Source organism: Scyliorhinus torazame, chromosome 14 (genome assembly GCF_047496885.1).
Source record: "Scyliorhinus torazame isolate Kashiwa2021f chromosome 14, sScyTor2.1, whole genome shotgun sequence".
Taxonomy (NCBI): Eukaryota; Metazoa; Chordata; class Chondrichthyes; order Carcharhiniformes; family Scyliorhinidae; genus Scyliorhinus; species Scyliorhinus torazame.
The window spans coordinates 68,877,877-68,900,817 of record NC_092720.1 but is presented as its reverse complement, the minus strand read 5'-3'; the positions used below and the strand labels follow the sequence as shown (position 1 = coordinate 68,900,817).

Genomic DNA, 22,941 nt, shown 5'->3' with positions numbered 1-22,941 from the left:
TACACCCAGCTTCTGTCGCGACAAGACGGACTTCCTACAGAAACTCAGCACCCATGGACCAGTTGAACCAGGAACATTCCTCGTCACAATGGACGTCTCGGCACTCTACACCAGCATCCCCCATGACGACGGCATTGCTGCAACAGCCTCAGTACTCAACACCGACAACTGCCAATCTCCAGACGCAATTCTGCAACTCATCCGCTTCATTCTGGATCACAACGTCTTCACCTTCGACAACAAGTTCTTCATTCAGGCGCACGGAACAGCCATGGGGACCAAATTCGCACCCCAATACGCCAACATCTTCATGCACAAGTTTGAACAGGACCTACTCACCGCACAGGACCTTCAACCAATGTTATACACCAGATACATCGATGACATTTTTTTCCTTTGGACCCACGACGAAGAATCACTGAAACGACTACACAATGACATTAATAAGTTCCATCCAACCATCAGACTCACCATGGACTACTCTCCAAAATCAGTTGCATTCTTGGACACACTCGTCTCCATCAAGGACGGTCACCTCAGCACTTCGCTTTACCGCAAACCCACGGATAACCTCATGATGCTCCACTTCTCCAGCTTCCACCCTAAACACATTAAAGAAGCCATCCCCTATGGACAAGCGCTCTGTATACACAGGATCTGCTCAGACGAGGAGGAGCGTAACAGACATCTACAGACGTTGAAAGATGCCCTCGTACGAACGGGATATGGCACTCGACTCACCGATCGACAGTTCCAACGCGCCACAGCGAAAAACCGGACCGACCTCCTCAGAAGACAAACATGGGACACAACCGACAGAATACCCTTCGTCGTCCAGTACTTCCCCGGAGCGGAGAAACTACGTCATTTTCTTCACAGCCTTCAACACGTCATTGATGACGATGAACATCTTGCCAAGGTCATCCCCACACCCCCACTACTTACCTTCAAACAACCGCGCGACCTCAAACGAACCATTGTTTGCAGCAAACTACCCAGTCTTCAGAACAGTGACCACGACACCACACAACCCTGTCATGGTAATCTCTGCAAGACGTGCCAGATCATCGACATGGATACCACTATTACACGTGAGAACACCACCCACCAGGTACGCGGTACATACTCGTGCGACTCGGCCAACGTTGTCTACCTCGTACGCTGCAGGAAAGGATGTCCCGAAGCGTGGTACATTGGCGAGACCATGCAGACGCTGCGACAACGAATGAACGGACATCGCGCAACAATCACCAGGCAGGAATGTTCCCTTCCAGTCGGGGAACACTTCAGCAGTCAAGGGCATTCAGCCTCTGATCTCCGGGTAAGCGTTCTCCAAGGCGGCCTTCAGGACCCGCGACAACGCAGAATCGCCGAGCAGAAACTTATAGCCAAGTTCCGTACACATGAGTGCGGCCTCAACCGGGACCTGGGATTCATGTCACATTACATTCATCCCCCACCATCTGGCCTGCAAAATCCTACCAACTGTCCTGGCTTGAGACAATTCACACCTCTTTAACCTGGGGTTACCCCATCTCTGGATCTGTAAAGATTTAATCACCTGCTAATGCTCGCATTCCTAGCATTGTTTGGCATCTTTGAATTTGTCTATATATGTGTTTCTGGAACAGACCTCTTCATTCACCTGAGGAAGGAGCAGCGCTCCGAAAGCTAGTGACATCGAAACAAACCTGTTGGACTTTAACCTGGTGTTGTAAGACTTTGTACTGTGCTCACCCCAGTCCAACGCCGGCATCTCCACATTAAAGAAATGCACACTGACCTTCATCTGGTATTTCAGGGTTGCTTTCCGATGGGGATACTTCATATCCGACCCAGTACAAGAAAGGGCATGTGGGGGAGTGAAAATATTCTGTGCAGAAACAATCTTCCCCTTAACGGCGCTAGCTGCCATGTTCCGGTAAGTAAAGAGTTTAAATGTCCCACAGCTGCTTTGAAAACAGGAGAGAAGCTGAGTGTGTAAGGTAAGGGACTCGAGTGGTTAAGCTAAGTGGATAAGTGTGTAGGATGGATAAGGATTGGGTGGCAGCTCGGTGAGATGGGTGGGGTGGCAAGTGTGTGTGTGGGATGAGCGGGTAGGTGGTACAGGGGAGAGTCAGGGGGTATTTGGTGGTGAGGGCGAGTCAGGTTGGATAGGGGAGGAGTCAGGTTGGGTTGGGGGGGAATCAGGAGGGTTAGGTGGATAGTCCGGGGGCATTGTGTTAAGGATGTACAGGAGTAGCATTACTGCATGCTACAAAAGACTTATAATGGCTTATGATGGACAGTGAAGGCATGTCCTATACATACCTCAACACGGACTGCATCAATATATAATTTCAAGGAACCCTTTTTTAATTTAAAAATGTACAATGGCAAGACTGCTAAGATGGCTACAGAAGGTCAGGTAACTGGTAACTTTTGCAATTTCTGTACAAGTCTACGTCAAGTCTCCGGAAAGTTTCTAATTGAATTGCCCCCGGTTAGGGGGGCAATTCATACCCAGATGGAACACATGCGTGGAATTTACACCTGCTGTTATTAGTGGTTTACCCAAAACTCAAAATCAATAGATTTCAACATTTCATCTCTTCAATTTCAAACCTTAACAAAGAATACTGGAGAAGCTAGTTTATCATATGTGGGTGTGAACAAACCCCTGATCCATTCTCCAATGTACAGCCGTGGCTTCAGCTTGAAACCATTCTGAGTGATTATCTGACAAAAACTAACTTCAGCTCTTTTATCCCAAGAACCAGAGCTAATCTTTTCAATCTGCAAAGAATACAGCAAGAAACAACAGCTGAATAAAAAGGCAGAAACATTTGTGCTTGTTAACAAAATGAAGTTTAAAGCGACATGCTGTGAAATCTTTTTATCTTGCACTCATCAGGACATATTCGCAATAATTCTAAATCTCAAAGGAGCAACAATTAATTCTTGCAAATCTGTGCTGATGAGTGCAAAGCCAAAAAGCATGGGCAGGATTTTCCCACCCCATGACCAGAAATTCCCACCCCAGGTCAATGGGCCTTGAAATTTTCTGTCCCACCTATGGCGATTCGCACGGTGGGCGGACAGAAAAGTTTATCTTGTGTCTCTTTTTTACAGCTACACTCAATTTCTGGGACACCAAATCGGAGACTGCTACATCTTAAATCTCCCAGCAGTTCCTTTCCAGAGACTACCAGAACAGAAACTTGGCCTCCAAGTAAGGAAACACAAGTAACAAAGCTGTGACTAACCAAAGTTTTGTACGGCTCCAACATAACCTTCCTGCTCTTAGAATCTATGCCTCGACTGATAAACTTTCCCATATGTTTTCGTAACTACCCTATTAACCTGTCCTGCCAACCGGTCCTGCCACCTTCAGGGATCTGTGGACCAGCACCCCAATATCCATCTTTTCCTCTGAGCTGCCTAGAGTGCTGCCATTCATTGAGTACTCCCTTGTCTTGATGCTCCTTCTAAAGTGCATCATCTCGCAGTTTCCAGAGTTAAATTCTATCGGCCACTGATCTATACATACATATTTTATATCATGAATAATAAGGGACCTAGCACTGATACCTGTGGTATGTTACTGGACATTGGCCTCCAGCCACATAAACAACCTTCGACCACCACCCTTTGTCTCCTATCACTAAGCCAGTTTTGGATCCAACTTGCTAAGTTACCCTGGGTCCCATATGCTGTCACCTTCTTTCTCAGTCTCCCATGTGGGACCTTGTGAAAGGTGTGGTGATGTGCATCAATGTAAATGCATGTCGGCTAGCTAGACACTAGAGGGAGCACCAGAAACATCACACACACACACACTCAACCAATAGATCAGTTAGATAGGATGCGACCAATGGACATTCATGATGCACACGGAGGTGACACGACCACAGGGGGGCATTACACCAACCCATATATAAAGGACACCACACACATGATCTGCCTCTTTCCAGTGGAGACAGTCAGTGAGAACAGACACAGGGTTGATTCAATATTACACCCACCACATGGATTGCAGCAATTGGTTAGTCAGTCTGGGTAGCTATAGTAGGATTAGCAGTAGTGTCGAACCTGAGTAATAGAAGTGTAAATAGTTTAACAAACGTGTTGAAGTTATCTCCACGTCTGAACCTTCCTTTGTCAAGTGCACCACAAGGAAGCCGCTTATGTTACACGTACAACATAACAAATCAAAAGGTGTTGCTGAAATCCATATAAACTGCATCAGCAGGGCACTTTGCTTAAATGACCATTGTTCATTTGCGACAGGTCAGCAAATACTGGCTGACTATTCTGCTATGCAAGAATTCACAATTAAGTGCAATCCTACTCTCACATAATGTTGTGACATAAACCAGCAGTGGGTGCAGGATAGAAATGAATAACTTTTCTTCTTGTAGACCCTGACTTGAATTGCAACATTCTTCCTGTTATCCCAGCCAAGGTTACCCATGGGGATCTAGCCAGTCTGTACAGCACATCTACTTACTGGATAAATTTGATGAGATTTTGGGAAATGGCAGCTGGCAACTTATAAATGGTTTTGCTAACTTTTTTAAATGTGCAAAGAGCAGACTGACTTTTTTACATGACTACTCAGAGATAAAGCTGGTGTCTCATCTTATCCTGGCACATTCCTTTAACTGAACTTGCTGCACTGCTGGCTTTAGAATCTCCTCCCAGCAAATTCCTCTGATGAAGTCATTCCTACTTGCTTCTGAAACACTAAAATTAAAAAAAAACAAATGAGCACAAATGATCTGTTAAAACATAAAATGTATTTGCAACTTATTTTAAGTGGCTTGCTGCCGGTTACATTTCTAAGAGCTGTGACATCTCTTTTATGTGCTTTAACGTTAGGAAGATTACTTCAAAATTCAAGAATAAAAATTTGTGATGGGTGACTTTGCCCCATCTGCACAACCCCCATTAAGCTGAGAATCAGAAAGGCGCTTCATTACCAACATGCGTTGCACTTGTAACCACCATGAGACTTCTATAACATTAAAAGGTGCAATATAAATGCAAGCTTCTGCTTTTGTGAAGGCTGCAGTTTTGAGCTTCATGCTCGACAACATGCTCTGAGAGGCCTATGGCTACACTCCTCATCACTAATCGCAGATGGAGTGGATGGAACGGGCTTAGAGCCCTCAGGCCCAAAGATGCAACCCATAATGAGTATTACACAGATAAAAGAGACTTGCCTTTTTATGGTGCCTTTCACCACCCCAAGACATCTCAAAGAGATTTACAGTCAATATTTTGAATTATAGTCAACTGTTGTACTGCAAAAAATGTGCACAACAAAGTCCAATAAACAGCAATGTGGCAGTGATCAGATTAGCTGTTCAAGTGACCTTGGTGGAGAGATTAATATTAGCCTGGACACCACGGAGAATACCCTTGTTCATCTTTGACGGATTGCTATGGGATTATTTACCTCAACACAGCACTGCGTAGGAGTGTCAGTCTAGATTTTGTGCTCAAATTTCTGGAAAAAAGAAATGAAACTTAACTTATGAGGACTAACATTTTGCATCCTCTGGTCTAAGATCAGAACAATTAAAACACATCTATGGGATGAAAATCAAACAACTACACAGCCCATGCATTGAAGAGAGAATATTTGCCAAACTATGTTTAAGGACTTTAATTGCCATCCATCAATGTTCTTGAGGCATCATTGAGCACGTGTTAGCACCATCTTTAACCTTGGATGTGTTTCTTCATTCACACCCTTATTACATTCATGTGACTAAAAGCCTTCCAAGGAAAGTAATAGCTTGGTATGTTCACCTACCATTTCAGAAGATTATGGGTTTAAATTGCTCCCCATAGGATGATGCCATCCTCATAGCTTAGCTTGATTTTCCTAATGTGACACAGCTTCATGTTATGGGCCAGGTTTTAGAGAACCCCAAAGTGTAACGTGGAGTTCACCTTACCAAAACTTTTAATAGATTGTGGTATGGGGAGCACATGACCCACCCTACAGGTGTGGTAGAGCAGAAATGGAAAAGTATTTTTTAAAGCAAAACAATGTTTATTCTGTGAACTCAAGTTAACCTTTTTAAAACAAACAGTGAACATTTTAGCAACCATTAATTCAAATACAACCCCCAAAGAGTACAACACTAAGTAATCCTTTAAGCTTTCCTTTTAACATCCAGAAGACTTAAGAAACACCTTTTAACAGAAGCACATTAGGTTTACATTCACTACTGAGAACATTTATAATTCTGAATTCACCAAATGATCAAGAGATAGTCTTTTCATGGCAGAGAGATCAACAGTACACCTGCTCTGCCTGGCTTCAGCTCCAACACTGAAAACAAAACTAAAACACATCCTGCAGCAAACAGCCTAAAACAAAAGTAAAAAGCTGACAGACAGCCCAGCTCCACCCACTCTCTGACATCACTGCAGTAGTAAACACCCATTTCTTAAAGGTACTCTCACTACAGATATTTATATACACACCCATTTATAAACACCCGTTTCTTAAAGATGCTCTCACATGACACCTCCTCCCAAGAGAAAAAAATAAACCATCAACTTCAAGATGGTTTCATTTTTCACCTTTTCACTTTAAGAAATGCACACAGCAAATATACTTTTTTGTTTAAAAAAAAACAAAACACACAAACATGTACAATAATACAGTCCATTTTTGTTCTTCTTCCTCCAACTGAAATCCTTCCTAATTGGCAGTCTCTTTGAACAAGAAGGACTCTGCACGATCCATCCATTTCTCTACGCCTCGGCATTTCTCTTTAAAGTCAGATACTTTAGTTCAATCTGATCAAGAGTCTCTTGTAATTCTACAACACAGGAGCATTGGTTATTACAGCTTTCAGGCAGTCAAATGCGTGTCGAAACTCTGCTGTCCACTGAAATTTTTGACATTTCTTCAGCAAGTCCATCAGTGGAGCAATCACGCTACAAAACTTTTGCACAAATGTTCGATCAAATCCACTCATGCCAAGAAATCGCTTTATTTCCCTTCGTCTTGAGGGTATCGGAAACTCCTCAAGGAAAGTGACTTGGGCTTTTCCAAATCCACTTTTGGCTAGGTTTATCACCAAACCCGCCTCCTGAAGTCGATCGAATAACTCCATCAGATGTTTCAAATGTTCTGTCCATGTCTGGCTGAAAATTACCAGATCGTCGATGTATACTGCACAATTGGGTAATCCTGAAATAACTTTGTTAGTTAACCATTGAAATGTGGCTGGTGCGCTTTTCATGCCAAATGGCATAACTTTGAATTGGTATATACCATCTGGAGTCACAAAAGCTGAAATCTCCTTCACCCTTTCGGATAAAGGTACCTGCCAGTAACTTTTAAGTAAATCCAATTTGGAAATAAAAGCTGATTGCCCCACTTTCTCAATGCAATACTCCAAACGTGGGATAGGATAAGAGTCCATTCTTGCAACTGTATTAACCTTTCTATAGTCCACACACAACCGTTGGGTACCGTCTGATTTTGGTACCATCACTATGGGTGAGCTCTGTTGGCTGTAACCCACTTCAATTATGCCATTTTTAAGCATACTCTCAATCTCTTTGTTAACCTGTGTCAATTTTAAAGGGTCAAGTCTGTATGGATGTTGTTTGATTGAAACAGCATTTCCCATATATACATCATGTATAACCATTTTAGTACTTCCCAATTTATCTCTACAAACTTGCCCACGTGATAGCAATAACTCTTTCAGATCAGTTTGTTTTTCCTCTGGAAGGTAACTCAACAATTTATCCCAATTTTAAGAACATCCTCGTTTTCCAATTTAATTTGAGTTATGTCAAATTCACAGTCATCTGTATTTGGTTCGTCACTTTGAGTTAGCATCATTAAAACCTCCTTTTCCTCTCCTTCCCTTTCAAAGTACCTTTTCAGCATATTCACATGACACACTCGGTGAGTCTTCCTTCTATCTGGTGTTTTTACCACATAATTCACCTCACTTAATTTCCTTTCAATCTGATAAGGTCCACAAAACCTAGCTTTTAAAGGTTCACCTACCACTGGTAACAATATTAAAACTTTATCTCCACTGGCAAAACTACAAACTAACTTTTGATTTCTTGTCCGCTACCCGTTTCATCACATTTTGTGCAACTTTTAAATGTTGTCGAGCCAATTCACCTGCTCTATTTAATCATTCCCTAAAATTTGACACGTAATCCAATAATGTAATTTCTGATTTCTCACTCACCAATTTTTCCTCAATCAATTTAAGTGGTCCTCTTATCTCATGACCAAAAATTAGTTCATAAGGACTGAATTTAGTTCACTCATTAGGAGCATCCCTAATTGCAAACAGTACTAATGGAATTCCTTTATCCCAATCCTCTGGATAATTGTGACAATAAGCCCTCAACATTGCCTTTAATGTCTGATGCCACCTTTCTAACGCTCCCTGCAATTCTGGATGGTACGCAGTTGATTTAAATTGTTTTATTCCTAAGCTATCCATAACTTCTTTGAATAACTTGAGGTAAAATTTGATCCTTGATCTGATTGTATTTCTGTGGGTAGTCCATATCTAGGAAAGAATTTAAGTAACTCCTCCACAATCTTTTGAGCTGTAATATTATGTACTGGAATGGCCTCTGGAGAGACACATCCATTATAGTCAAAAGATATTGATTCCCACTTTTTGTTTTCGGAAGCAGTCCTATGTAATCAATTAGGACCCTCGTAAAAGGTTCCTCAAATGCTGGAATGGGTATTAAGGACGCTGGTTTTATCACTGCTTGAGGGTTCCCTATCACTTGACATCTGTGACATGATTGACAAAATTTAACTACATCTTTATGTAGTCCAGGCCAATAAAAATATTTCTGGATTTTAGCTTGAGTTTTCCTTATTCCCAAATGACCTCCCACTGGTACCTCATGTGCAACTCGCAACACCTCCTTTCTATACCCTACCGGCAATACTACTTGATGAACTTCTGCCCACTTTTCATCCGCCTGCATATGTAAAGGTCTCCATTTTCTCATCAAAACATCACTTTTACGGGAATAACACTCTGGTATACACTCAGATTCCTCTTCAATGTATGCTTTCTGATACATCCGTTTTATTTCTATATCTTTTTGTTGTAACTCCGCTAATTTTCCTGAACTAAAAATATCCGCCTCATCCTCCACCTGTTCTTGTTCTTTCCCAACCATCTGATCAAAAATCGTTTCTGATAATTCCACTTCAACTTCATCTTCACTCTTTGATTTCTCCTCTTATCTTAACCTGTGACTTTGCGACCTTGTTACCACACAATCCGGAAAAATCCCAGGATATTCATCCTTCAACACTTCAGTTGTCTGATTTTCCACTGGCGCATCAACCATAGTAGGCATCACTCTCACCTGTGATCCAGCTATATCATTGACCAAGATAAACTGTATTCCTGGACAAGATAGTTTCTCTATTTCTCCTACTACCACTTCACCACTCTTCACTAGACTTTCCAACCTTACCTTATATAATGGAACACTACTCCTCTCACCCTGAATTCCACATAATACCACCTTTTCTGCAATATTCTTCCCAGACTACATAACTCCTCATCTCTTACCATTAAAGATTGACCAGCTCCCGTATCTCTTAAAATTGTGACTTCTTTACCTGCTCCTCCTGATACACATGAGTAAACTTTACCCACACAAGTAAATTGTTTAAAGAGATCTGGCACCTTCTTATCAATCACCTCTTGATCAGGCTGTGCAATCTTTTGCACCTCCTTCGCTTCACTTGGGCTTTCCTTTACCACTTTCACAAACCCTACTGTCTTATCCTGTTTTACCACATCAGCCTTCCCAGTACTTTTGTTCAACCACCAACACTGTGACTTTACATGGCCTAGTTTATTACAGTGAAAACATTTGAAACTTTTCATGGTCTCTTCCACCCTCCTGGATTTCTTTTCTATTCTGCGGTACACTCTCCTTATTATCTCCCATCAGATCACCTTTACTTTTACCATGAGTATTTCTCATGTCCTCAGTTTCTATCCCTCACCGGCTGAAACTGATGTCAGAAACCAAGCTTTGATTTATGAACTAATTCATAGTCATCTGCCATTTCTGCTGCTAACCTCGCAGTTTTAACCCTCTGCTCTTCCGCATGAGTTCTCACTACATCAGGAATTGAATTTTTAAACTCCTCCAAAAGTATAATTTCTCTGAGAGCTTCATACTTTTGGTCTATTTTCAAAACCCTTATCCACCTATCAAAATTACTCTGTTTGAGCCTTTCAAACTCCATGAATGTTTAACCAAATTCTTTCCTTAAATTTCTAATCTTATGTCTGTAGGCACTAGTTCATAAGCACCTAAGATGGATTTTGTTCACCTCCTCATACGTCCCAGATACCTCCTCCGGTACTGATGCAAACACTTCACTAGCCCTACCTACCAGCTTTGTTTGAATCAGTAATACCCACATGTCCTGTGGCCATTTTATTTGTTTAGCTACCTTCTCAAAAGAAATGAAAAAGGCTTCCACCTCCTTCTCGTCAAACTTGGCAATGCTTGGACATATTTAAATAGACCCCCATCAAGCCTTCGACTATGACGCTCTTTCTCACTATCCTCATCATTATCAACCAACTGTACGTTTCCCTTTATGTCTGCCAATTTTAACTGACTATCATGTTTCATGGCCATTTTCTGAAGTTCAAACCCTCTCTTTTTATCTTTTCCCCTGATTTTATCTCCCTTTCTCTTTCTTTTTGTTCTGCTAGGGCTATTCTTTCTTTTCTCCTTTCTTCTCTCTCCTTTTCTATTTCCTCTCTTTCGTATTCAAGCTGCTCTAATTCTTTCTCATGTTCCATTTGTTTAATTTGTAACTGAATTTTTGCCATTTCCAATGAGTCGAACTGTACCTCAGGCAACTTTAAATGCTTCGCCACCACCATAATCACCTCATCTTTTCACATTTTGTCAGGTAATGTTAACTGCAATGTTTTTCCCAAATCTAACAGTCTGCTATTTTTCTTTTAAAAAAAAAAATATTTATTAAAGTTTTTTAACACAATTTTTCTCCCTTACAAACAATAACCCCCCCACCCCCTTGTAACAAAAAAAAAGCAAGAAATCGTGCAGAGCAAGATATATACATGGCAAAATGATATATTTACACAGCTTTGTACACTGGCCCTCTCCCGTATGTGCCAGTTTCCCCAACCCTTCATGTTATCTCTTGCTCACCCACCCTCCCCAGCAGTCCCCCCTTTCCCCCCCCCTCCCAGGACGTCCCCCCCCCTCAAGGTTGCTGCTGCTGACCGACCTTCCTCTAACGCTCTGCAAGATAGTCGAGAAACGGTTGCCACCGCCTGTAGAACTCCTGTGCAGACCCTCTCAAGCAAACTTAATCCTCTCCAATTTTATGAACCCAGCCATATAATTTATCCAGGCCTCCAGGCTGGGGGGCTTCGCCTCCTTCCACATTAGTAAGATCCTTCGCCGGGCTACTAGGGATGCAAAGGCCAGAATGCCGGCCTCTTTCGCCTCCTGCACTCCTGGTTCATCCACTACTCCAAATATTGCTAGCCCCCAGCTTGGCTTGACCCGGACTTTCACCACCCGAGATATTGCTCCCGCCACTCCTCTCCAGAACCCCTCCAGGGCCGGGCATGACCAAAACATATGGACATGGTTCGCCGGGCTCCCTGAACACCTTCCACATCTGTCCTCCACCCCAAAGAACCTACTCAACCTCGCCCCCGTCAAGTGCGCTCTGTGGACCACCTTAAATTGTATCAGGCTGAGCCTGGCACACGAGGAGGAGGAATTAACCTTACCTAGGGCATCAGCCCACAGACCTTCCTCGATTTCCTCCCCCAGCTCCTCCTCCCATTTACCCTTCAACTCTTCTACCAGCGCTTCCCCCTCTTCTTTCAACTCCTGGTGTATTTCCGACACCTTGCCCTCCCCGACCCATACACCCGAGATCACCCTATCTTGAACTTCTTGTGCCGGGAGCAATGGGAATTCCCTCACCTGTCACCTCACAAAAGCCCTCACCTGCATATATCTAAAGGCATTTCCCGGGGGTAACTCGAACTTCTCCTCCAGTGCCCCTAGATTCGCAAACGTCCCGTCGATGAACAGGTCCCCCATTCTTCCAAACGCCGCCCGATGCCAGCTCTGGAACCCCCCGTCCACCTTCCCCAGGACAAACCGGTGGTTACCCCTGATCGGGGACCACACCAATGCACCCATTGCACCCCGGTGCCATCTCCACTGGCCCCAGATCCTTAGCGTTGCCGCCACCACCGGGCTCGTGGTATACTTTGTCGGCGAGAGCGGCAGCGGTGCCGTCACAAACGCCCCCAGGCTCGTTCCTTTACAGGACGCCATCTCCATCCTCTTCCATGCCGCGCCTCACCCTCCACAACCCACTTGCGGATCATCGCCACATTTGCTGCCCAGTAGTAGCTCCCCAGGTTTGGCAGCGCCAACCCTCCTCGGTCCCTACTGCGTTCCAGGAACCCTCTCCTTACTCTTGGGGTCTTATTCACCCACACAAACCCCATAATACTCCTGCCGAGTCTCTTAAAAAAGGCCTTAGTGATCACGATGGGAAGGCACTGAAACGCAAACAGAAACCTCGGAAGGACCACCATTTTGACCGACTGCACTCTACCCGCCAGCGAGAGCGGTAGCATGTCCCATCTTTTGAAATCCTCCTCCATTTGCTCCACCAACCTCGTCAGATTCAGTTTATGTAGGGTCCCCCAACTCCTGGCTATCTGGATCCCCAGATACCGAAAGCTCCCCTCCGCCCTCCTCAGCGGTAGGTCCCCTGTAATACAAAGAGCTCACTCTTCCCTACATTGAGCTTATAGCCCGAAAAATCCCCAAACTCCCTTAGAGTCTGCATGACCTCCACCATCCCCTCCATTGGATCCGCCACGTACAGCAACAGGTCATCCGCAGATAGCGACACTCGATGCTCTTCTCCACCTCGGACCACCCCCCTCCATTTATTAGACTCCCTCAATGACATGGCCAATGGTTCGATCGCCAATGCGAACAACAGGGGGGACAGGGGGCACCCCTGCCTCGTCCCTCGGTACAGTCGAAAGTACTCCGACCTCCGCCGTTTCGTCACTACACTCGCCATCGGGGCTCTGTAAAGGAGCTTAACCCAACTGATAAACCCTCCCCCGAACCCAAACCTACGCAGCACCTCCCAGAGGTGCTCCCACTCTACTCGGTCAAAGGCCTTTTCCGTGTCCATAACTGCCACTATCTCAGCCTCTCCCTCCTCCGATGGCATCATTATCACGTTTAAGAGCCGCCGCACATTGGTGTTTAGTTGCCTGCCCTTTACAAATCCCGTCTGGTCCTCGTGGATTACTCCCGGGACACAGTCCTCGATCCTCGTGGCCAGCACTTTTGCCAGGAACTTTGCATCCACATTGAGGAGCGAGATCGGCCTGTACGATCCACATTGCAGTGGGTCCTTGTCCCGCTTTAGGATCAAAGAAATTGTCGCTTCTGACATTGTCGGGGGCAGGGTCCCCTCCTCTCTTGCCTCATTAAAGTTCCTCAACAGTAGCGGGGTCAACAGGTCTACGTACTTCCTGTAGAACTCCACTGGGAATCCATCCGGTCCCGGGGCCTTCCCCGCCTGCATGCTCCCCAAACCCTTGCTCAGCTCCTCCAACCAAATTGGTGCCCCCAAACCAGCCACCTCTTGCTCCTCCACCCTCGGGAATCTCAGTTGATCTAGGATCCCCTCTTCCCCCGCTGGGGGCTGGGATCTGTACAGTTCTTCAATAAAAGGCCTTAAATACCTCATTTATTTTCATCGCACTCCGAACCGTGGCTCCCCTTCCATCTTTGACTCCCCCTATTTCCCTCGCTGCCATCCTCTTACGGAGCTGGTGTGCCAGCATCCGACTAGCCTTTTCCCCATACTCGAAGGTCGCCCCCTGCGCTTTCCTCCACTGTGCCTCCGCCTTCCCTGTGGTCAACAGGTCAAACTCCGTCTGGAGCCGTCGTCTTTCCCCAAGTAATCTTTCCTCCGGGGCCTCTGCGTATCTCCTGTCCACTCTCAAAATCTCCCTTACTAACCTTTCCCTTTCCATACCCTCTGTCTTCTCCCTATGAGCCCTAATGGAGATTAGCTCTCCCCTGATCACCGCCTTCAACGCCTCCCATACCACCGCACCCGCACCTCCCCGTTGTCGTTGGCCTCCAAGTACCTTTCGATACACCCCCTCACCTTCCCACACACCACCTCGTCCGCCAACAGTCCCACATCCAGCCGCCACAATGGGCGTTGGTCCCTCTCCTCTCCCAGCTCCAGTTCCACCCAGTGCGGGGCATGGTCCGAAACGGCTATGGCCGAATACTCCGTCCCCTCCACCCTCGGGATGAGCGCCCTACCCAGAACAAAGAAATCTATCCGGGAGTAGGCTTTGTGTACATGGGAGAAGAAAGAAAATTCCCTGGCCTGCGGCCTTGCAAACCGCCATGGGTCCACTCCCCCCATCTGATCCATAAACCCCCTAAGTACCTTGGCCGTCGCCGGCCTCTTTCCAGTCCTTGATTTGGAGCGGTTCAGTGCTGGATCCAACACTGTATTGAAATCCCCTCCCATTATCAGGCCTCCTACCTCCAGGTCCGGAATGCGCCCCAACATGCGCTTCCTGAACCCTGCATCATCCCAGTTCGGAGCGTATACGTTTACCAACACCACCCACGTCCCTTGCAGCCTACCGCTCACCATTACATATCGCCCTCCATTGTCCGTTACAATAGTCTTGGCCTCAAAAGACACCCGCTTTCCCACCAATATTGCCACCCCTCTATTCTTCGCGTCCAGTCCCGAGTGGAATACCTGTCCTACCCATCCCCCCTTTCTTTACCTGACCTGGTCCGCCACCTTCAGGTGTGTTTCTTGGAGCATGACCACGTCCGCCTTCAGTCCCTTTAAGTGCGCGAACACTCGAGCCCTCTTCACCGGCCCATTCAGGCCCCTCACATTCCACGTTATCAGCTGGATTGGAGGGGCTCTGACCCGCCCCCCCCCCCCCCCCATATTGGAGGGGCTCTCACCGCCCCCCCCCCCTCACCCCCGCACACCACCCCCCCCCCCCCCCGGCCGACTAGCCATCTCCTTTTCTGGGCCAGTCCCGTGTCCACGCCTCCCTCAACCTCCAGTCACCCACACGGGGGACCCCCATTCCCAACAACCTCTTCTGTGTCCCATTCCCTTTCAGCCAGTGCAGCAGCAACCGAGGCCCGTTGGCACACTCCAATGTCTACGCTGGCGTCAACTTTAGCCAGGATTTTGGAGAATCCCAGTTGTTGTAGAAACATTGGATGCGGCTTTCCAGCCCATTCCGCCGGCAATATCATCCGCTCCTGCCAAAGGCAATCCCGCGGGGCGGGTTCCCTGGCGGCGGGACAAGCGAACCATGCAAAAACACCAAAGACATGGGCGGAACCGGAATATCCTGCTGGCAGTCAATGGCAAGCCGACTCCGCTGCTGGAAAACTCTGCCCGTTCCATGGAATTTTTCATTTTCTGCACAGAGTGCTGGCTGAGGTGGGAACACTGTAATGCAGCTCACAGGCTGCACACCCAGCTTTTCTCGCCCGATAATGCCAAGTGCAATGAAAGGGGGCAGTGCCGGGGGCAATTCCAGGGTACTGCTCAAGCATGTTCCTGTAATGATATGTATAATCATAGAATCATACAATTTACAGTGCAGAAGGAGGCCATTCGGCCCATTGAGTCTGCACTGGCTTTTGGAAAGAGCACCCAAGCCCACGCCTCCACCCTATCCCCGTAACCCAGTAACCCCACCTAACCTTTTTGGACGCGAAGGGCAATTTAGCATGGCCAATCCACTTAACCTGCACATCTTTGGACCGGAGCACCCGGAGGAAACCCACGCAGATACGGGGAGAACGTGCTGACTCCGCACAGACAGTGATCCAAACCCGGAATCAAACCTGGGACCCTGGAGCTGAGAAGCAACTGTGCTAACCACTGTGCTACCATGCTGCCCCCTTTTTTTTCTTTCTCTTTTTTTTCTCTTTAGAATCATAGAATTTACAGTGCAGAAGGAGGCCATTCAGCCCATCGAGTCTGCACCGGCCTTTAGAAATGTTGATCTCCAAATTTCTTTCTCTGTCAGTCTGGCCTCAATAAAAGTTGAGACGGATTCGCACGTAAACAGAAGTTATTTATTTAGCTTGCAAGCTTGAATCATCTTACAGAAATGTAACAGGACATCCTGCCTCTTACACTCCAGAAAACGACTGACTAAAAGACAAAGAGATCTCTGCAAAATCAATTCAAATGGTATCAAGTTTCACATACTCGACGGACATAGGTCAGCCTATGTCCCTCCTGACCTGTTCGATCTATTCTGATTGGCTCACTTCCAATCCCTTTCTCTGGCCCCTATCAATGCAGTCTCACTCTCATAGACACACCTCTTCCTGCTTTTTCCATGCGGTCTCAAATTCCTTTGTCCCTAACTGCAAAAATCAAAGTGGCTTATTTCTACATTACATTAACTAGTAACTCTAAAGTAACTATTTTATATCACATTCGTCATTCCCTCCTTTTATCATTCCATGATAACCGAACTATCCAATCTATAGCTACGGTTCCTCATCTAAAAAGATTCGTCGCTGCATTTCCAATTCCTGTCTTAGCCCCCCTTCATCTGCTTCACCCTCATGGATTTTAACAGTTAAATTTTTTTTCTCGGTGATTGGGGCGGTGATCTGATCCAGTGCACCCAGCATTCTACCCATCACACATTTAAGGATGGCCAGGCCCACAAAGATGCAGCCGATAGCTACCACTAGATACATGGCCATATTTATCAACCAGTCCTTCCATCCTCCAGATCCCAAGTTACCCCAAGAGTCAGGATCCTGCATCCCGTCCAAGTGATCCCGTATGCGATCCATAAATTTAGTAATGTTAGCGGTCAAGTCTTGAACTCCCATGATACACTTGCCCTGCACTATGGCGCATACCCCACCCTCACGGGCCAGAAGATAGTCAAGAGCATACCGGTTCTGCATTGCAAACAACCGCAACTGAGACAACTCCTTGGTTATTGCCCCGAGGGCTCCCAAGGTTTCATTTCCCAAGATGGTAAGGCCGCAAATAAAATAATTCCGATCACTAACAGCCAAGGAACCCCCCACACCTCCCAGTGTCAATACGCTCAGAATGCCCCACCCGGCTGAGTGGCCCCGGTTGGGTGCAAGAACCTGAGGTTTTTTCCAGTTCTCGCAAAATTCAGCAGAGACTGCCCGGCGTGCTAACTGATTATGCAGGTTCCACGCCGAAGGGCAGGGGACTGTGGTAGGGACTAGAGTCCCTATAGCAATTCGGCGGGGAAATGGGGTGACAAAACGTTGGTCGCCGTACCATTAAATAAAAAGTAGTATCCTTGTTCCGTGTGGAGACTAGCATCACAATCAGCATATCGGTTGCGTAAGGACCTCCCAGTAGCCCAGTTTATCCAATTTTGAAATGCCCATTCGGGCCGCCCAGCAATGCGGAAAGCCCTATTCCCGACAGTGATATGAGAGACATTCGCCCAGCCACAAAGGAGCTGGAGGCCAGCGTTCAATGGAACGCAAGTGGTGCTATAACAAACGCATTGGCCAGACGCCTGGGTGATATGGCACCTCCTGTCCGTACAGGTGGGAAACAGACATGTTATATTTGTGTCCACCTCTACCAGCAAACAGCCATATCCTTCACTGCTGAAGCAATTCTCGTACGACCGGGAATTCCTATTGGGAGTGAAGTGGCTAGGTATGTACGCCCTCCACCGTCGCAGCCTATCGTACTGTGAATGGGAATTATCCCGAGGAAGGGGAAGGCAAATAGCCGGTGGTGCTGAATCCGGATCGTAAGGAAGAGTGACTTGCTTGGGCAATGGCTCGGAACGCTGACAATGAACCACCGTTTGGGGAGTGCCCCAAAGCGGTGAAACAGAAAATAACCTAGACACCGCTGCGGGGTTTGGGTAGCAGACAACCCGTCCCTGGCCATACAGACGGTGGTAAATCTGGTAGAAGAGATTCATACTACCCGGGTTTTCCTCAGTTTGGCCTTTAATTAACTTAAGTGCATCTCCCGGTAACCTACGTTCTAGCTGTACTTCCCTTCTCACACGCCCCGTCCTCTCTCTAGTCCCTTTCTCTTTCTCATGGTCTCTTCCTACACTCTTCTGACAGCCTGATGTTACCTTTATTGTACCACTTTTAACACATCCAAAATCAAATTTACATGTATTCCAAAAACAAGGCAATGTCCATATAATGTTCCCTTCCCATCGCCGGGGCCGGTGCAGCTGCTTCATGACTCCCGCATTCTCCTTAACTTTGATGACCTTCCATGAGTCGATACCATGTCCTCGTATATGGGGGCAGCGAAGAACATCACCTGTGCATAGGTGATGTATCCTTGTAGATTGGTTGGGGCTACACAGATACATAATATTCCCCTTTTCCATGTCCATCGCCAATAACACGCCAAGCGAAGTGAGGCCAAATATCAGACAGACGATGCGTAGCCACTCCATCATGCTCCACACCTGTAAAATAGCACTGGAGAAGGGAGGCAGGTTAGTATCCGACCTTTTACAGTAGTGGAGATGGACTCAATTTACAGTGATGTAGGTGGACCCAAGCACTTCGCCCCTCCACTTTAACTGCTGTGGGGGTGGTAAGGAGAACTTGGAAGGGCCCGTCCCATCGCGGCTCCGACCCCTTCCTAGTCCAATTTTTGACCATGACATAACTACCGGGCTGGACTGAAAGTGAGCTAGGTACTGGGGCAATGGCTGGTGAGCCGCACGGACTGGGCCATGGAGTTCCTTGAGCACTTGCGTAAGGGCTAGAACATAGGTGGTCATTTCTTCAGTCATCTGATGAAACTGAACCAGTCTGGGAACCTGCAGGCTCCAAGGAGTTCTAAGAGGCCTGCCATAAAGAATCTCGGCGGGAGAGAGCCGGGCTGGTCCCGCAGGTGTAACCCGCAGCTGGAAGAGGGCAACGGGGAGCAACTTAAGCCATGTCAGTCCCGTTGTCTGCTCTTAATTTAGCCAATTTAGTTTTGAGGGTCTGATTGTGTCTCTCAACCACCCCGGCTGCCTGCGGTCTGTAAGCACAGTGTAACTGCTGGCGTATGCCCAACTGGGAGCAAAACTCCTTGTTAATTTGTCCAATAAAATGAGGCCCATTATCAGAACTTAACTGAGCTGGTATACCGTACCGGGGAATGATTTCCCTCATCAAGACTTTAACCACAGTAACAGCTTTACTATAGATAGTCGGATACGCCTCAACCCATCTGCTGAACACATCCACAATGACCAAAACATATTTATAACATTGACACCTTTCCAACTCAATGTAATCCATTTGGAGCGTCTCAAAGGGACCACTGGGCAACGGGGTTTGCCCCTTCCCACAAGGGATACCTTTTCCGGTGTTATATTGCTGACAAATCAAACACCGATTACTGATACTTTGGGCCAACCCCTGCATTTTAGGGTGCCACCAAGTGTCCAGCAACAAATCACTAGTCCCCCGAGCCCCACAATGAGTTGCAAAGTGTACACATTCGATGACCCATAAAGCCAGTACATCAGACATACAAGTCTGATGTGCAGGCGTGGTCCATAAAGAGGAAACAGAATCATATGTACAACCTAACCGTTTCCACATTTGTTTATCACTCTCAGGAGCGTCCTCCTGTAACCTTATGACGTCTGGCATTGGCTTGTCAGAAGCAGACACATTCATAGTAGATCGTTTAGTCTGACTTAACATTTTAGGCACCATCACTTGCTGAATTTGTGCGGCTGTGCGCGCTGCACAATCTGCTCGTTCATTACCAACGTCAACTGGGGTTGTACCATTCGTGTGGGCAGCGCATTTAATAACGGAAATCTGCGCTGGCAGAAGGAGGGCCTGCAGTAGGTCATTAACTAAACCCCGGTGGGATATTTGACCACACATAATCATGTCAGGTTGTTCTGACGAAATGTCACTCAAATCGCCCCTTATTGTGGTAGTTTCCTGAATCAAGGCTAAACAGTCGTGGCCAGGTGCGTCTTCATGGACAGGGGGACCACTAAGAAAACAGGCTGGATTGATAGTGGTACAGTGTTTAAATGTCAGACGTGGATTGTTCAAAAGGTATATCTCATACCTATTCTGACGAGCTGCGGTAAGATGCTGACCATTCGCCCCATATCCCTGGCATGGTACTGGTCATGGACCTGACGTGTAATATGAGGGCTTACCGAAGCTGACTGTGGCCATAAATGTGGTGATATTGTAACAAAATCGGCTGTACCTTCTTTTCCCGTGACTGTGGCTGTAACCTTGACTGGCCATTCGGTCTCAAGTAATGGCCGGTATTTGTCCTCCAACTCCCTGTTTCGTCCAGTTCTGTCATAGGCCAGGGTAACGTGATGCAGTGATAGTGGCTGTTCAATGTCTAACGTCCACCACTGGGGGGTGATAGAAATATAGCACTGTTGTCTCATCCTCCTCTTCGCTGATCCACCCACCCAAAGTCACTATATTGGAGCTCCTGCTGGTAAACTACCATTTCTGCCGCTTGTTGGGATCGCAGATCATCCTTTTTCATTACATACTCAGTCTTAACCTTTGTAACTGAGCCTCCTTCTTGGCCTACACCCTCCTTCCAGTAAAATCTGACTGCCCTTGCCATCTGGGAAGGGTCGTTCTCCGTCCAATTCATGTTATTACATTTCACAGCAGTAACCACAGAAGGTGGTAGGCAATGCATTAACATAGCACAGTATTGAGGGGAATTCTGACCATTTTGATACAGCAAATCGCCTGACTGCCCCCGGTAGATTTCATTAAAACGCCCCAGACATTCCTATGGCTCATCAATCTTCCTAGGTTTTAGGTCTAAGATAACAGAAAGATTTATGGGCCTTTGAAATGTGCTATTCAACGCATTCAAGATCTGTGTCCTTCTTTTCTCTATTTGCTCTCTTCTTTTTTAAAACTTAAAAATGTTTGAAAATTCAAATTGAATTACTGCAACTTGCAAGCTTAGCTCTGATCTCAACTCAGAACTAAATTTACAATTTGCTTAACACAAACTTGTATAACATTTACAACTTAATTATTTCTTTATCTTAACAATTTTTTCTTTTAACAAGTTTTTTTTCTGTTACATACACATAAGTATTAGCAAAATCAACTATCATAAGTATTAGCAAAATCAATTATCATCTCCAGATTGACACTTTTTAAAATGGTGTCCATGATCTTCTTTAAGTTTCTATTAATCTCCAGATAAAATGAGATAAACCTTATTTCAAGTAAGTAAAATTTAAGATTCTGGCAATTTCAATCAATTGCTTTCGAAAATAATAACTTTTATCAAAGAGGTGGAGAAACCCACTGGTTTCCTTTAATTAATTCAAAACGTAACTTTGCTGGTGTTCACTGACTCAAAGGAAAGGTATCCGATTACACTGCAGACTGGTGCTGTTATCTCAAGGCCTGAGTGAGAAGCACTGTCTGTTTTCAACTCCGCCTGCTGCTGTTAACAATCTCAACTAGACCTCAGAACTTTACAGTCCAAGGAGACAATTTTAGCTTAATCAACTATATATTTAAAACACTCACACATAGAGTTGAACCATCTTCAGATTTAAAAACAGTTATACTGGACTGAACCCCCATCTATTGAAGTCCCATCAGCCCCTGAACCCATATAATAGACTGAACCTTTATTATTTAAAGTCCCATCAGCCTCTGAACCCTGATAATAGACTGAACCTTTATTATTTAAGTCACATCAGCCTCTGAACCCCGATAATAGACTGAACCTTTATTATTTAAGTCACATCAGCCTCTGAACCCTAATAATAGACTGAACCTTTATTATTTAAAGTCCCATCAGCCCAAAACCCTAACCCAAGCCGAAACAACAATATGAAATCCCATCAATTAAAGTGCTAATCCCCAGACTGACCTGTGATTTCGTCGAGGCGGTCTTTCTGTGCCAACCGCGAGTGACCAGACTAATCAGACGATAAGAAGAGGGGAACAATCAATGCTGGTCGTTTTCCATTTCTACATTGAGGGCCCTTTGTTCCCGTCCTCCTGTTCATAATCAGTCTAATTCTGATTTCGCAGTTGGATCAGGATCGCCCAGAGAAATCCCGGTTTTCGGCACCAAATGTTGATCTCCAAATTTCTTTCTCTGTCAGTCTGGCCTCAATAAAAGTTGAGACGGATTCGCACGTAAACAGAAGTTATTTATTTAGCTTGCAAGCTTGAATCATCTTACAGAAATGTAACAGGACATCCTGCCTCTTACACTCCAGAAAACGACTGACTAAAAGACAAAGAGATCTCTGCAAAATCAATTCAAATGGTATCAAGTTTCACATACTCGACGGACATAGGTCAGCCTATGTCCCTCCTGACCTGTTCGATCTATTCTGATTGGCTCACTTCCAATCCCTTTCTCTGGCCCCTATCAATGCAGTCTCACTCTCATAGACACACCTCTTCCTGCTTTTTCCATGCGGTCTCAAATTCCTTTGTCCCTAACTGCAAAAATCAAAGTGGCTTATTTCTACATTACATTAACTAGTAACTCTAAAGTAACTATTTTATATCACATTTGTCAGAAAGAGCACCCCACTTAAGCCCACACCTCCACCCTATCCCCATAACCCAGTAACCCCACCTAACCTTTTGGACACTAAGGGGCAATTTAGCATGGCCAGGCAACCTAACCTACACATCTTTGGACTGTGGGAGGAAACCGGAGCACTCGGAGAAACCCCACACAGACACGGGAAGAACGTGCAATCTCCACACAAGGAGAGTAAAGGGTTAACACGGTGATGTTCATGTATATTAACACTA

At 45.8% G+C, this 22,941-nt stretch overlaps 1 protein-coding gene across 1 annotated transcript; it reads right to left on the bottom strand.

Annotated features, from left to right (window-relative positions):
* Window positions 1-17,129: 17,129 nt before the first annotated feature.
* LOC140389301 (uncharacterized) lies at window positions 17,130-21,531 on the bottom strand. The gene is made up of 2 exons (XM_072473477.1): window positions 20,372-21,531; window positions 17,130-18,615 (listed from the first exon to the last, which is right to left on the bottom strand). The coding sequence occupies exons 1-2, from the start codon at window positions 20,410-20,412 to the stop codon at window positions 17,376-17,378; spliced, it is 1,281 nt and encodes a 426-aa protein (XP_072329578.1). The 5' UTR covers window positions 20,413-21,531; the 3' UTR covers window positions 17,130-17,375.
* Window positions 21,532-22,941: the final 1,410 nt, after the last annotated feature.